The sequence below is a fragment of the Osmia lignaria genome, chromosome 4, assembly GCF_051020975.1.
Source record: "Osmia lignaria lignaria isolate PbOS001 chromosome 4, iyOsmLign1, whole genome shotgun sequence".
NCBI lineage: Eukaryota > Metazoa > Arthropoda > Insecta > Hymenoptera > Megachilidae > Osmia > Osmia lignaria.
In genome coordinates, this window is record NC_135035.1 from 5,222,928 (window position 1) to 5,239,222 (window position 16,295).

At 35.1% G+C, this 16,295-nt stretch overlaps 1 protein-coding gene across 1 annotated transcript in view; it reads right to left on the reverse strand.

Annotated features, from left to right (window-relative positions):
- The window catches only part of LOC117603274 (uncharacterized), a 53,508-nt gene that overhangs the window by 22,839 nt on the left and 14,374 nt on the right, over nucleotides 1-16,295 (reverse strand). The window contains exon 3 of the mRNA XM_034322259.2: nucleotides 8,161-8,561. Within this exon, the coding sequence (XP_034178150.1) occupies nucleotides 8,161-8,561 (401 nt within the window). The remainder of the gene's footprint in view (nucleotides 1-8,160; nucleotides 8,562-16,295) is intronic.

Here is a 16,295-nt window from a genome sequence, read left to right on the forward strand (position 1 = left end):
TCGTCACGCCCTGCGGTGCTAGATGGGGGTGCATCTCTCTGGCGAGCGTGGTAAGAAATATGCTCGCCGGCGAGGATCAGTGGAGGGCGATGACCTCCTTCTCTGAGAAGGTCATCGCTATGAAGGAGGAGGCGGAGCGGGGTCGGGAGAGAGCCGACCCCGCCCGCAGGAGAGGACGCCGTCGGGGAAGGCCCCCGACGGCACAGTAAGCTGAGGAGGACGGGGCGGTGGGCCTTGATAATCCTGCCCACCGCCCCCAACAGGATGAAGGCAGATGTAGTGGGGGGAGGCCTCCCCCAGGGGAATAGGATCGGCTTCTTGCGGAGTCGCTGGGCCGCAGGTGGCCGGTGCTGGGGCCCCGCGGAGGGCGGGATAGTGGGCTCTGACAACTCCGCCCACCGCCCCCAACAGGATGAGGGGGAGAAGCTTCAACTCCTCCCCCAGCGAAGATGTAGTGGGGGGAGGCCGAAGCCTGGGGGGATAGGACGGGGGGAGGAGCTTACCCCTCTCCCCCATCGCAGATCGGCGGCTCCTAAGCGGAGCCGCTGGGTCGCCATTGCATGCGGCCCGAGGAGTAGCCGGCGTCGGTTCTGACCCTCGATGGGGCGCAAACGCGCCAAGGGTAGGGAGGTCCCGGCGTGTTCGACAGAGGTCCCGGGGCCCTCCCTCAAGCCCAGTGCAGGCCACCGTGGGGGTTTTAGTCCTGCACTAACCCCGGCCCCTCCCCAGGGGGGCTGGAGGTGTCTTGTAAAAAAGGTTAGGTTATATTCGTTCCCGGTGAATGCATCTACTAACCAGTTTAGTAAGTGCATACTATTAACTACGAAATGTATAGATATAAATTACTGCTTTAGACAAAGTAATAATGTAATATACATTTTTGTAAAATATAATCTAAGTAAACTAGAATTTAATTCAATTTACATCGGGTTAGGTTAGGTTGTACTTTCTAACGAAGATCCGATTGATGCTTTGCTTAATGAAAATTCGTCTTATTACTTTGCTTAATGAAAATTCGTCTTGTTAATTTGTCTAATCATAAATTAGTAAAATATACTTTGCTTCGACAAGATATGGAATACGCTTTATTTCATAAATTGTAAGGTTAACTTTGATAAACTACTAAAATTTTAGATTTAGGATTCACTCTTCCTCCCCCACTGTCCCCTTAAATTTGAAATCGATACCCAAAATTTGTTCAGAATAAAAATTCTACCTAATAAGATTTTCAATAATTTCAGCCTGGCAATCAATGTGTTAAGCAGCCTTCTTGTTTATCAATGTAGGTAATACTTTTCAATAATATTGCAATATCGCCTTATGCAATTTGTATAAATTGCATTGGTCGCGGTTTGTGCAGCGATAACTGGTCTACGTTTATCACAATAATCAGTTGTAGACGAAGCGAAACGAGGTGGTGGAATTTCAGGTGACATCCCCTATTCGTTAAAGCTGTCAGAACCGTAGAGATTATATAATACTTATCTAATACTTTGGCAATTATTGACAAACTTGATCAGCTACGGAAGCAATTTTTATAGAGTATCTTCGTTTCACGTTTATTCATAGTTCTGGGCTTACGTAACATGGTTACGGCAAAACTAGGTGATACGACCCGGCTGACAAAACGATACAACATTATTTACGCACATAAATGGAGTATCGTTGAGCAACACAGTGTTAAATCACCCCTTTACGTAAAATGCATTTTAAGTTTAGAACGATTCTTTTATTTTTATAAGAATACTTCATGTGGAAGTTAATGAAATGTTGTTCAATCATCATTTTGATGTATTTATTAACCCTCAGGCGGTAGACCATGGAGAGAGCCAGAATTTTAATTTAACTTTGTATAGCATAGTATTTTCATTTTCTAAATTTAACTCTGTGTCTTTGAAAATTATTCTTCTAATATATGAAACTCTTTTGTTTAAAAAATATATATTTAACTTTTCAGTTAATCCTTAGCTGGCACATTGGGACGTTTAACATAAAAATTTCTAAAATATTTCTTGAGAAAAGCTATTCATTATTTTAATTTGAAAAAATTCCTGGATAATCTTTAACTCTTGTTTTAACATATTTCATATCTAATTTTAGTAAAATTAAATATTGAATGTGAAAAAAAAAGATCACCGAACAGTACCAGTTCAACTACAGGGTGATCCTCTCGCTACGCTACCCAAAGGAAGTGCCGCCACAATAGAATGTAGAAGTTGACATCCCATTTCTGTCATCGGTTACTTGACCGAGGTGGCCCCTGCAGCGAAGACGGCTGTGTGCGTGAAAATGTGTTAAGAAAATATTCTGTTTTCTGCAGCGCTTAAATGGGACTCTTCTGCTCATTACACACATTTTCACGCACACAGCCGTCTTCGCTGCAGGGGTCAAGTAAGCGATGACAAAAATGGGATGTCGACTTCCACATTCTATTGTGGCGGCACTTCCTTTGGGTAGCGTAGCGAGAGGATCACCCTGTATGACACCTTGACTTGTTACTTGAAGGCCCTCACACCGTCCCCTCCTTATGCGGACCCAGGGAGCCTCTGGACATTCAGGCGCCGCGCCGGGAAAACAGGTTGCACGAGCACCCTCGCGCCGCGCGCACCAATCGAGGCGCTCCGTCACAATTTGTATCAGAATACAGTAAAAGCTGGATATATGCAACAAACATTGGGACCCAGACGTTGCATATATCCAGTCTTGGTGTCGATTCTGCGTCCGTACAAATCGTTTGTACCGTACCGCGACACTTATTCTACGTTCGTACAAATCGTTTGTACCGTGCCGCGATACCTATTTTACGTTCGTACACAACATGCGACGTGTTGCATGTTGCATGTTGCGTGTTTGATGTATCTTTGGTGTACAGCCTGCCTTATATATATGTACAGTTTTATTATTATTTTAATAAATAAATATAATTCAAATCATATCGTGTTTGGTACCATTTTAATCAGAAAAATCTTATAAATGCGTCAGTAAAAGTTTCATTAAGAAAAAGTTAAAAATAAAAAAGTTTTATCGTTCAATTAGTATTAGTCACACCTATATTACGGTCAGCTTAGGGGGATCCCCCCAAGTGGAGGGGATAGCGCTGTTGCATATATCCAGCCAAACTTTTGTTGCATATATCCAGCTTTTACTGTACCTTTTTTAAAACTGAACCAAATGACTTCAGGTTTCTTGAGAAACTATGAACATTAATTTAGTAGATGATGTACTTCGTCGTTTTAAAAAATTACAATTCGTCGAATTCGCGAAAAAAATAATGAAGAGCACTTTTTAGAAAGTTTGTAACTGAGCCTGTAATGAAAATTTAAAATGTACGTTTTGTAAATATACATAAGTTATATAACTGCTGAACATGTCATCAAGAACGATTAACGCATTTAGAAGTTGCAAGCAATTAAAATTAGTGAAAATCGTGATTCTTCACCTAAGAACGTAACTAATCATGAGTTTAGGTTAAAATCCACAATTTTTTTTATGACGTACACAAAATGTTATAAGATTTGACATCTTATTGCAAAATACAATATTACGTATATTATTTTTTCTCAGTTATGTTTTCGGCCGTTTTATTTAAAATGCAATCAACTGAATGAAAATGTATAAAACAATGTTCTTTTTGGCTTAAAAAGAAATTGTATTGAAATATCAATTTTCGAATTTTTGCAGGCTAATACTGTATTACAAAATAACGTTGTAACAACGGTAAAAAAGGAACTTCGCGAGAGCGACGTAGTCTGGAAACGTCCAGACGATTTCGAGAAAACCGACGATAGAGTATCGCGGGAGACAGTGACGCGAGGCGCGAGCGGAGACGCGGAACGCGAGCGCGGAAAACGCCAAATTCATTCCTGACGACGAGATCGTTGATTTCGGCGACCGCGGATAGCAACGAGCGGATATAAAATAAGGGCTCGCGACGGCCTCGGTCTACTTCGCCTGCTGTTAACAGAGAGAAAGGACGAGGTAAGACCATCGGCCGCTCTTGGTCAGCAGGTTAGGGACTCCGGCAGGAGAGTACGGCGATAATACCTGGACGCCTGCCGGAGAAAAGAGAGAGAGAGATCCCGGTAGGAGAGTTCGGCGACAATTCCTGGACGCCTACCGGAAGAAGGGAGAGTACAGGAGACCTGTTCCTGGACGCTCGACCGACACGGAGAGTACGGCGATAATACCTGGACGCCTGTCGGTCGAGAGAGTACAGAGCATCTCCTGGACGCCCTAGTAGAGTTAGTTTTCTAGACGCCCGTTCGATATGGAGAGTTCGGCGATAATACCTGGACGCCTATCGAACGGGAAAAGTATAAGCATGGCGCTCTTTGTAAAATGTTTTGTACGAATAAATAAAAAGAAAAACTGTATCCTACGCCTTGTAACCGCTCCTAAAATAAATCCTATCTTTCCAACAGATTTCCTTGCATTTTCAATTAACGATGGCTACAACGTCCAATTAGTCAATTTTAACTAGAAATTTTTCAAGCTCTCATTTAGATGAACAGAAAAGAAAGAAGTGTATGATCTTTTTAGATTATGATGGTGTAAGGGCGGCACTAGTATGTGAAATTCAAATCACTCATCTGGCAATATAAGGAGAGTCTATTGTAGAACGTTCAAAAAATAGACATCCAACACTTAATCGATCACTTTTATTTCAGAATCAAAGTCTTAGTTCTCAAAATAATAAGCGTCTTCATAGTTCTATTTACCTTACACCTTTTTAAAGCGCTCTGCATAATATTCGTGTTAAGAATAAGTAGGAGGATAAGAATAGGACAAATGCAAAATAATCTCTAAAGAAGTGCTAGTGCATCTTTGTCTCTGCTTGCAAGGCAACGAGATAAGAGATGAAAGATAATGGATGACTTGGTGAGAAAGGCGATGTAAAAATAAAGGGACTGGGTGTTCCTCGTTTGCTTTTAGATTCACCAACGTACTCTGTGACTATCGATCGGTACGAGTGCTTCAGTTTAAATGTCTTTGGTGCAACACGATCAATATTTATGCTGAATACGAATTAACCTTTCGGCTCTGCGAAGATCGTCCTTAAATTTTCAAGCGGTTTCAAGGACGAGCATAGTATTTCCGAAAGTAACGTGCACGAAATATTAACAAACAGAAAAGCTTTCTTTCTTCGAACTTGTATCCTGTTCCGTATATTTTCTCTCGCAAATGGTTTTTTATTACGACTACTCGAACACTCGTCGATGTCGTTCGAAATTCTTTCAGTTCTATGATTTGACAAAGGTAGTCGTGTTTTTTAGAAATAAAACACATAACAACCGGTGCAGTGAATATCAGAGAAACATCTGAACAGGAAGTTTACTGTTCTAAATAATATTTTGACAATATTGTCTTCCTTGGTTAAAATTCCATACGTACAAGGTGTCTCAGGTTGGGTAGTACAACCGGGCAGAGGGTGATTCTATAAGGAAAAATAATCCGAAAAAAGCGTTAACAAGTGTTATTTTTCTTTATATAAGGTAGGGGATGTAACGCTTTAGCTTCAAAATTATGCACATAATATCGTCCCTTTATGACAAATAATAGAATTCCAATTTGTTTTCGAGATATGTAGTAAAAACGATTCTTCGGGGTAAACCTTGGGGGTGGTTTTCAACCCCTAAATGAACGAATTAGCACGTATGAAAAGATACATATTTAACATTTTTTGATGTAGGTATTATAACTAAACTGTTGAGGTACATCCCAAGTACTTTTCTTGTGAGTGCAGATGTACTCGACGAATATTCGAACTGAATTTTCTCGAAAACACAAGCTCCAAAAATTTTTTCTGTTTTTGCAGCTTATTTTTGCTTACAGAATCACCTCCTGTCCGGTTGTACTACCCGTTCAGAGACACCCTGTGTACCATTTTTCATTTTTCTAGATATTTTGAAATATAGTGGAACCTCAATAGCTCGAAAATTTTCTTCATTAATTTCTGTTCTACTGTAAAATCTTCTACAGCTTAAACTCCAACTTTTATTGATTGGAATTTTTTTACTTGGACGTTTCGAAGTCAAGAGAACTCTGACCTCTACAAATCGAAGTTTACTTAACTTATAATCAGGAACTTATACCGAAACGGAAAATACTGGTATAATATCGATATTTTTCGGTTCCATCTTCATAACCCTTATATGTAGAAATCGAAATACCGAAATACTGAAATATTGGAATGACCTCATATCGCTACATGAAAATAGCGGTATATTTACCATCATTTACATTTTTTTGAAATAGAAGCTTAAAACTTAAAACCAGTGGATTCTGTAAGCATTGTTATCGTGTTAATTACGTTAGCAAAGTCATACTGAAACCGATATTATACATACATATATATGTACATATGGAATACCCAGTTAAGAATAATAATCAGCATTCCTCCTGTTTTCATTCACTCCTTGTTTAATTAGAGGTAATTTATACAATGCTTACAAATTGCGAGCAAAAACAAGTTTCACATTGCTATCATTATTGCTGCCACGACTATGCTAATGGTTCAATGTTTCAAACGTCTCGAACTACATAAGGTCGTTATGACAAAAATGAAGTAGGGATAAAATATTTAAAAATGACAATCAATCTTCGAAATTGGTAACGTGAATTGGTAACGTTTGCTTTTATGCAAATGGCCCAAATTAGTATGCTGTACTATTCGTGTCAACATGCCACGAATTTTCTTCAGTCAAGAATATACCGACATGCATTTCATTTACGGCTTCATAAACGGAAGTGCTGCAGCTGTTGTAACAGAAGAATTTCCTGTTATAACAATGGACGACACATTGAAATGAAAGAAACGTAAATAAATGTCGCCAGTTACTATTTCGAGCTTTTGTTACAGTTTTTTAATAAAGCATTTGTAAGCCTATATTTATATGAGATTTTTTTTATAGTAGGGACACTCCGTATAATGCATGAGTTGTATATTTGGCTATAGGTATACAATAAACAATTGACCTTTATAACTTCAATTTGTCTTTCTTTACATCTTCACAAGTCGAAACTGTCACACAAAATTTCTATAAATCAAACTTTTGTGTTTTGAACTTCTTTTATTTAAAAACTTTATTTTTCCCTTCCATTGAGGTTCGAATTATTGAGGTTCCTCTGTATTTAAATTTTGATATATGCTTCTCCTGTAATATTATTTATGTGTAAATCACTATTTTTCTTCACAATTAAAAGTTATTTAATTTTATTTAGAATAACTTGGAATTTTTAAATCAAGTTTATCGATCAAGGACAGGGCCGGTTCTACGAATTTTACTATCCTGTGCAATAGTATAAGTACTTTATCGCCTTCCCCCTTCAAAAGAAAACTCTTAAAATGACGTTTTAATAAATTCTAAATAGTAGTATTGGTTAATACAAATTTATAAGTTAATAAAAAATAATCATAAATTGTTTATTTTGCAGAAATGAGATAGTTAGAAAAAAAGAAAGATAATAATTGTGATACAGTAATCCCCCAAGTATTTGAAAAAACATCCTTTAAAATCCTTGAAAGTACCTCTAAGAAACCCCTAAGTATCACTAAGTTAAAAAATCATTTTGATTTATTTTATTACTTTTCTAATGATTTACGATACATCTATACCTCGCTCTACGGCCGCTCTTTATACAGCATTTCGCTATAACTACCTTTTTTAATTACTTTTATTTTTATGTAAGCATTTTTATAGGAAATAAAAGGAATAAAATGCTTTACGAACTAAAAACTATATTATTTCATAAAAAATTAAAACAGATCCAATTGGATTTGTATGGGTTTGTATCAAAATAATTGATTCGTTATACGGCTTTTCGCTTTACGGTCAACTTTTCCGGAACGTATCTAGGCCGTAAAGCGAGATATGGGTGTATTTGAATTTCGTATAGTCTGGATTAATTTTACCGCCCCCTGTAAACGTACATGTTGCGCCGTTAATTGAACGTTGGTGGCCCTTGAAGGTTTAATAGCTCTGGACTCCAGAAATCTTAATCCACTCCTGACTTAATAGTTCTCTGGGGGTGGAATCTTTTTATACATAATTACCAATTGCACGACAGGCAGCGTAATTAATGGCTATACATTAGCGTCGCTCGGTTTACATAAGACATTCACCCTTGTTGCACTCGTTCAAACGCATAAAATGCACCTACCTTCCATTGAAAGTCGGAAGAGGGATCGGTGAAGAACCACTTCTGCGGCCACGGCTTTATCGTTCCCTCCGGCGTCTTGAAGATTAACCCCTCGAGACTTAGGCCATGCGCCAGGACGCTAGTCGTAATGTTTCCTTTCTTGTACGAAGCTATCCCCGCCTTCATGTACATTTGTGGTATTGTTTCATTCTCTCGAAGCTTCAAGGTTATCCTCGGCATTTGCGCCTTTCTCACCGAGCTCGCTGACGTTTTGGTTACTTCGTTTGGTGTACTGATTACCGTTTTGAACGTCGTCGAAAACGTTGGAGGTAAAGTTGATGGAACGGAGGTGGATGTATGTCGGACACTTGTTGTTGGTTCCGAGGAGGTGTGCAAATGCTGCGTGTTGTTTGACACGAAGTCTGTAAATATAATAAACAAAAAACTACTGTAATTTTAATACGACAATTATAACAAATACTTAATAATAAATTAGACTAATTGATGTAGTTTTTACTAAAAATTAAGAATTATTAAGAGTGATACTAGCATCTATAGTGGAGTCAGGGCCGGTGTTGGGGGGGGGCAATCGTCCGGGGCGCTAGATCTGTAGGGGGCGCCGCAGCCCGGTGTCCCTAGTTTATTCATCTACATTCTACATACATACATATATCTATCCATTTAGATCAGTAAAGCTGCTATGTAGTTTAACAATTTTTACAACCTAACTACAGGGTGAACTTTACTTTACCGGACCCAAAATTTTGGACTTTTTTTTTTTTGAATCTAGTTTTTGATGCGGAGAATCCAAAAATGCAAGTCTCAACTTTAGGAATTCAGTGGTTAAAAAGTTATAAGCGTGTAAAGTTTGACATTTTTAGCGGATTTGTTACGTTACTGTGACGTCATACTGACTTCTTGTCCAATGAACGATGTCGCTAGCTGTAGGCAGATTCACATGGGTGCCGACTACTTTGGCGGGTAAATTTGATACTGTCTGAGTTAGTTATGTGTATATTTTTTTAAAGAGAGAGAGAGAATTTAATTTTATGAATAATTTAAATACAGCTAGTGATGGGACTCATACCCAGCAAATAGAGTCAAATTGGCGGCCGGCGAAGGACTGGATGAGGGGGAGGGGTCGTTTTCACGATGAGGAATTTGCCGATCGCTTATGCGAATATCTGTGGCGACGGTTTTGCCGTCACAACACCATAGACCTCATGGGATCAATGATGGAAGCGATTCGGAAACAATATGTTTTTAATTAAGGTAAGCGGAAGTTTAGTTCTACGCTATGCGAAGACCAATCAGGTTATACATCTAAGGCAATATGGCGTCACAGTAACGTAGCAAATCCGCTAAAAATGTCAAACTTTACACGCTTATAACTTTTTAACCACTGAATTCCTAAAGTTGAGACTTGCATTTTCAGATTCTACGCATTAAAAACTATAGATTCAAAAAAAAAGTCCAAAATTTTGGGTCCGGTAAAGTAAAGTTTACCCTAACTACAGATTCATCGTTTCATATTATTACCTTGACTTTTTTCTTAAAAATTTGGAACCCCTGAATGGGCGTGAAAATAATCTTGCTCAGGGCGCCAATATTGCTAAAACTGGCCCTGAGTGGAGTAGCAATGAAACACGAAAAAATAATTCATGCTTTTTTAAAAACAATTTTCAGAGAAACGTGTAATGATTATGATGTTCATATTCAACAAGAATATACCGAAGGTGCTATAAAACGTTTTTTGGGAAAAACTGTACAAAATTTCTTCTGCAGAAACGTATTTTTATCAGGTTTTAAAAACCAAATTGCAAAATCGGGCTCTGTACGTTGCTGTATAATCATACGAAGAATATTTTTAAAAAATAGTCATGAGAAAATATTGCTTCTTCGCTTCAAAATCTTTGAATTACGAAATCGCTAAATCACTGTCCTTGTCTTTTTATGCAGGAGAGACAAGGATCGTTGTGAGTTTCGTAGTTTCCCGGTAGAAGGCACTAAAGTTCGATTCAGACTGGACCATCACTTCTGTTGACCTTTAAATTAGATGTCTATTGAAGACATATTTGGAATAATCGACACATGAATTAAGCGAAACGTAGACATCAGGATTTCATTTTGATCAGCTAGGATTTGTCAAAGAGAATAGGGCAACTTTTACTTTACAACGCATTATATAATAATTAAATTTACTATAATGTTTCAGTGTTTATTGTTTATAGCCAAAAATTATGTATAGTCGAGTGCAACGTAGACATTCTTAGGTCTACAGGCTATTTCAGGGGTGCCGAGCCGTTCGTTCGCAACCTACATCAAGCCCCGCTTTCGTAGCTGACGCTGCCGTCCCTGAGCCCGCGCGCCATACGCGCTGGGATTGGTCAGTGTTTTTGCTTAATAATTCAAAAAGGAAGCTTCAAACCACTTTTTCGCAAAGGAAAAAGTTGTTCAGAATCACCCCACCTATCACCATCTCAGAGGGTGAAAATGCGTTACGGAACACCCTGTATATAGATTTCAATGCACAGGGTGAAGAGAAGGTCGCGAAACGATTGGGAAAATTCGTAATTCCTTTAAATTTTATTTTTTCCTTTTTTTGCTTCGCAGAAATTCTAAAATATACCTGAGATACCTAGATTATGGAAACCTACAGCGTTATTCAGCGTACCAAAATTCTTGAATTTTATTTTAAAAATCATCGCTTGGTGGTACTAATTTAAAAAGTTTATCGTCGTCATTTTAATGTACGAAATCTTTTTAAACCCTTAACTTCTAAATCGATGACTCTATGTTTATTGCGATGTTGTCAAACGCAAGATAGGGTATGTCACCTTCCACATTTCAGAATTTAAAGGGTGGATTTCGCACATTAAAATGATAACAAGAGTTTTGAGTCATTATCACTGACAAATAATTTTCAAAAGAAAACGCAACAATTTTGATATATTGAATCACGCTGTGCGTTTCCATAATAAGTGTCCTGGGTATATACATTAAAATTTCTGCGAAGGAGAAAAAGGAATTTTCCCGATCGCTGCGCAATTTTTGCCCCTCCATGTAACACAAGGTGAATGTGTAAAAATTTCTGTTCGGAACGTAACAATATAATACTTTTATATGTTTATTTCACTGATATCTTTCTAACATTTTATATATTTTTGTAGCTAATAAGTAAAAACACTTGAAGTATTGTAATATTAACAGTATAACGTTTTATTAAATAATTGATTTTTTATATGATTAATTAATTTTCAATACTATTATTAGTTTCTGTCGTATAATTTTCGATATGTTATCAGTTTACAAGTAAAATATCTTAAAGCGATATAACACTGAGGAAAGTATCGAGGATGTCGATGTTTATTGATTACTGTGACGAGTTTCGAGCACACCGATACCAGAAATATAGAGGTGAAAATATGACAGTGATCCATGGAAGAAATTGGATCAATCAAGTACTTCGGAATTAAATTCTCCCAACCTCACCTTTATTACGTGGTGAAAAACTGTTTTCCTATAACCAGTTTTATGTTCTAATGTTGCTGATAATACGCAATTAACGTTCGCGGTAAATTAATTGCAAAAAATAAAAATCGTGTTATATCATTAATTCCTTGAATTTAAAGTGCATTATCTGAAGTATAAAATCTAAACTATATTATTTTCAAAATTTGACTTTTTATTATAAATAAAAATAAAGAGACCATTGCTTGTGAAAGTGGTGTAAGTCTATTTCTAAAAAACGTGTAAAAATTGTAAACCGGGGCTGTAGTAACACTTTAACTTTGGAACACAATTATGCAAAAACTATTGCATTCACAACAAAACTCCTTATACCAAAATCTTACATAGTTATCTGGCATTATTGAATTATAGCAATTTTGCTGTATGACAATATCCAAGTTATTAATAAAAATGGAGACTGGAAAAAAAAATGTTACAATCGTCCCTCACCCCGAATCGATTGTAATACTGCATGAAATCGACAGTAATTCAGATTTAACTTTACAAAACTAAAATATTTAGTGATTTAAATTATAGTAATAAACAAAATAAAGTAAAATTTATAACCAATTAGTCGATATCGTAATTATAGTAAATATAAGAAATGTTTTGGCTTGATGGGTCCAATCCTTACATTCAGTACAGTGGTCCAGAACTTAGCTGTACTTGGGTCAATGGGTGACCCTAAGTTACAAAACATATACTAATTGTAAGATATTATAATTTTTAAACAATAGAGTTTCATATATTGAAAGAATAATATTTAAAGGAACAGTGTAAAATTTAGAGAATGGAAATAATATGAAACTCAAAATTAAATTAAAATTGGGACTCTCTCTACGGTCCGCCGTCCAAGAGTTAACTGTGTTAAATGTTTAACTTGGATTTCGCAAAGTTTTACGAGAGAATCTTGGAATCTTAGAATTTTTTAATTTTGGAAGTTTCCAATCTGTCGAAACCGAAGAGTTTCATATACTAAAGGCAGAATTTTTAAAGGAATTGTGCAAAATTTAGCAAATGAAAATAATATGAAATAGAAAATTAAATTAAAATTGAGACTATAGGGTTTGTCGTCCGAGGATTAACAATGTCAAATGTTTATTTTCTATTTCGCAAAGTTTCACCAGAGAATCGTAGAATCTTAGAATTTTGGGATTTTGAAATTTTTAAATTCTTGAAATTTAGAATCTTTGAGTTTAACAATGACGAAAGACTCAGTCCATATTGAGGGGTCATCATGGCTTCTACCTAAGTTATACACTAGTTTCACCAATGCACTCAGTTAGTTACATTAATCGATGCAATTTTTTCTTTTACAGAAAAGGTATTAAAATAATTATACCTTGAAACTACATATTAGTTTAAAAATTGTTTCAGTTTTAATATCTTATATACATATACAGGGTGAGTCGCCTAAGGCAAGCCAGCTGAATAACTTACTTCGTCGATTTAAAAAATGCTGTGATGCAAATGATCGTTATGTTCAACCATACTTGTAAATAAACGCTAATATCAGTACAAATTTTAGAATTATTTAAATTGAAATATCTCCTAAACTACCAGCTTTTCAACATACATAGGTCAGTACTTTTTTATAAAGAATGTCTAGCTGCATCGTTTGATGCATAAAAAAGTACCCCATTCCATTTAAAAAAACTAAGTTGACCTTCAAATCTCCTAACCGCCTCCATCTGAAGAAAAGTTATATACACCACTTAATGAGCTCATCGAAACCAAACAACTTTTGTCTGAAACATTTGTTTCTATCTCCAAAAATGTAGTTATTCAGGTGGCTTACCTTAGGCGACTCACTCTGTATATATTTTTAGTAACGTCACTTTTACAGAAGAATTGGAATAAAATTAAGAACAGCTTATCATGGATACTAGTTTTATAAAAAAGTAGGGGATTTTGTATAAATATTCCAATTTCAAAGAATTGGAGCAGACATTTCCTTTTATTAAAGCTGTAAATACAAAAATGAAAGTTCGGTGCCTGTTCAAGTGAAATTCTCTAGCAATGTTATTTGTTCTTCTCTTAAAATATACGTACATATTTCTTTTTAACCCACCATCAAAGGGAATCTTGAAATAAAATACAAGTAACAGAGGTATAAACTCGAAAGGAAACGTAGCTTCCATTTTCAGTTCTTGCGTAAAAGCATAAATAAATAAAAGCAGATAATTGAAAATCAATTTAACAAGTTTATACGAACTATAATAAAATAAAATTTTTTTGTAATTTTTATATGTCGAAGTCAATTTTTACTATAATATGTTTAATTTTCCTAAAGTAATTTTGTCTACATTGTTTTTGTCAAAATGGATTCTACTTTCTGATTAGTTAAATGATATACTGAATAGTAGTTAAATGCAGGTATTTAATGGTTGTATACTGTTCAAAATTTTACTGGCAAAAATAAAATGAATAAATAAATAAATATGCAAGCTAAGTATAACTGTACCCTGTTTTGAAGATAGATTATTTTAATTTTTTATTATTATTTTCGTTCCTATATTCGTATTTTCATATCGTTCGATTCACATATGAATCGCTCATTTGTTTAATCGAATACCTCTACAGAACAAAAGGTAGAGTAATTGACAAAATAGTATAAGTTAAGCAATCAAGTATTTAATTTGGTATTAAAATTTAAAAAAATCAAAAAGTGGTGCTTGGCCTGTGAATGGCTTACATAAATATTATAAAAACAAACCTAATTAATATTTTAATAGCGCATTAAGAACTTTCAGAATAATTTGATTTAGTTATAATGACTTTTCCAATTTCTATCGTGTTGAAAGTATTTTTCATTGCAGTTCCCTTTTATAAAGCTGACCTGAATCAGATACTCGATAAATGTATTCTTCGAATACCTATTATGAAAAGTATCAGATTTTTCATAATAAAATATTTCATCAAAGAATTATTAAATATTGAATTTATTTTCCAGGTCAGTTTATTCTGAACAGTGTACGAGAGTTAAATAGCAGATGACAATAATTATTGATTAATGCGATGTGAATATTTTAATATTCATTTATTTACTTTGATATTAGCTTTAATGTTCGATTCATTTATGTTGCAAAGTTTGCACTTTTTCAGAAGATTCTTTTTTTTTTTGAAGGGAAAAATACACAGAATTTGCTAAAAATTTTATTATCAAATGTATGTTTCATGTTTTTTTTCTTATCATTATGAATTACGTTTTTGGCGTCAAAAAACTGCATTATAATGGTGTTAGTATTGTTATCATTTTGAAAAGTATCATAATTTTGTGAATAATTGGTGAGAAATAAATGTTTTAATTCTCATGGGTAGTAATGAGATGAGAACAACAATTACCAAATCTACGTCTAATTTAACAAATTATTTAACTAAAAATTGTTTGATATTACAATATCATTTCTATTATTTTAATTCTAAATAATTCTAAATAATTCTATTATTTTACTGATAACAAAATGTGCAGTTCATGCATTAGTTGCATTATATACCTAGCATATTGTTACAAAGGGTTAATTTCACAAATATTTTGCCAACGAAAAAATTTAAAATGAAGTTTCCTTCTTTCGGAATATTTTATAAAGTCTAATTTGTGATAACTAAACGTGGTTTTTACAGAATTTGACTTACAATTTGCAAACATTGCATTGTGTTAAAAGATCAGAACACTTTTAGGTGCAAGTATAACTGACCAATTCTGACTGTTTTGATATAAATACAGGTCTTATAATTCTCTCATGTCGTATCAAGTATAGATCTACAGCAATGATCTATATTTGGCATCTTGGTAACAGTTCAGAACGAACAATTCCTGCTATTGTCCGTCGAACACACAGTAAAACTTTTCTCTGATGGTTCGGTTTAGACGTCGATGTAACTCATTCCCTAGGTAATAACAAAGCATAGTAGCTTTTTATTTTGATGTATAAGTGACCCATTATATGTTCATCACAAGTTAACAGATGGTCTGATATTGGCTCATTTCCATGCTAAAGAGTCATCGGAGCATTAGACCAGTTTCTAACTCGTTCGTGAGCTTTTATGGTATGTACTCGTTTTTCTAGGGCCGGATGTAGCATGCATGTCACCCTGCTATTGATCAATAATGGGGGAAGTACAGTATATTTGGAAGAGAAGAGACCCTGGTCGAAAGTAACAATGTAAATAAATCAGAAACTATTAGTAGCATTATCGCAGATTTTGAATATATGATGCAAAATTATAATTGAAAAACACACATCCAAGTCTTAACGATATAAGATACGCAATTAATACAAATATTAAATAAAATGACTTCTCGACATCTTAAAGTAACTTTTCTTTAGTGACTTAAAATTCTGATACAAATATTCCTTGAAACAGTGGTCGCAAAGTAGGGGCACATTAATATATGTTCAATACCTATCGAAAGGGCGCATAAATAAGGACAACGACATCATCTTTAATTTTAATTAAAATTTAATGAAGAATTAATATTTTGTACTTTGAAAAATACTGTTATAACGAAAAAAGATTAAAGAATCAATACGAAGAAATGAATTTAAGAAAAATAATGGAGTATTTATTTCATGAACAGAGCATGCTTGCTTAGCAGCACACTCATAAGCAGAATTATTATAGTATAAACAATAAGTATATAA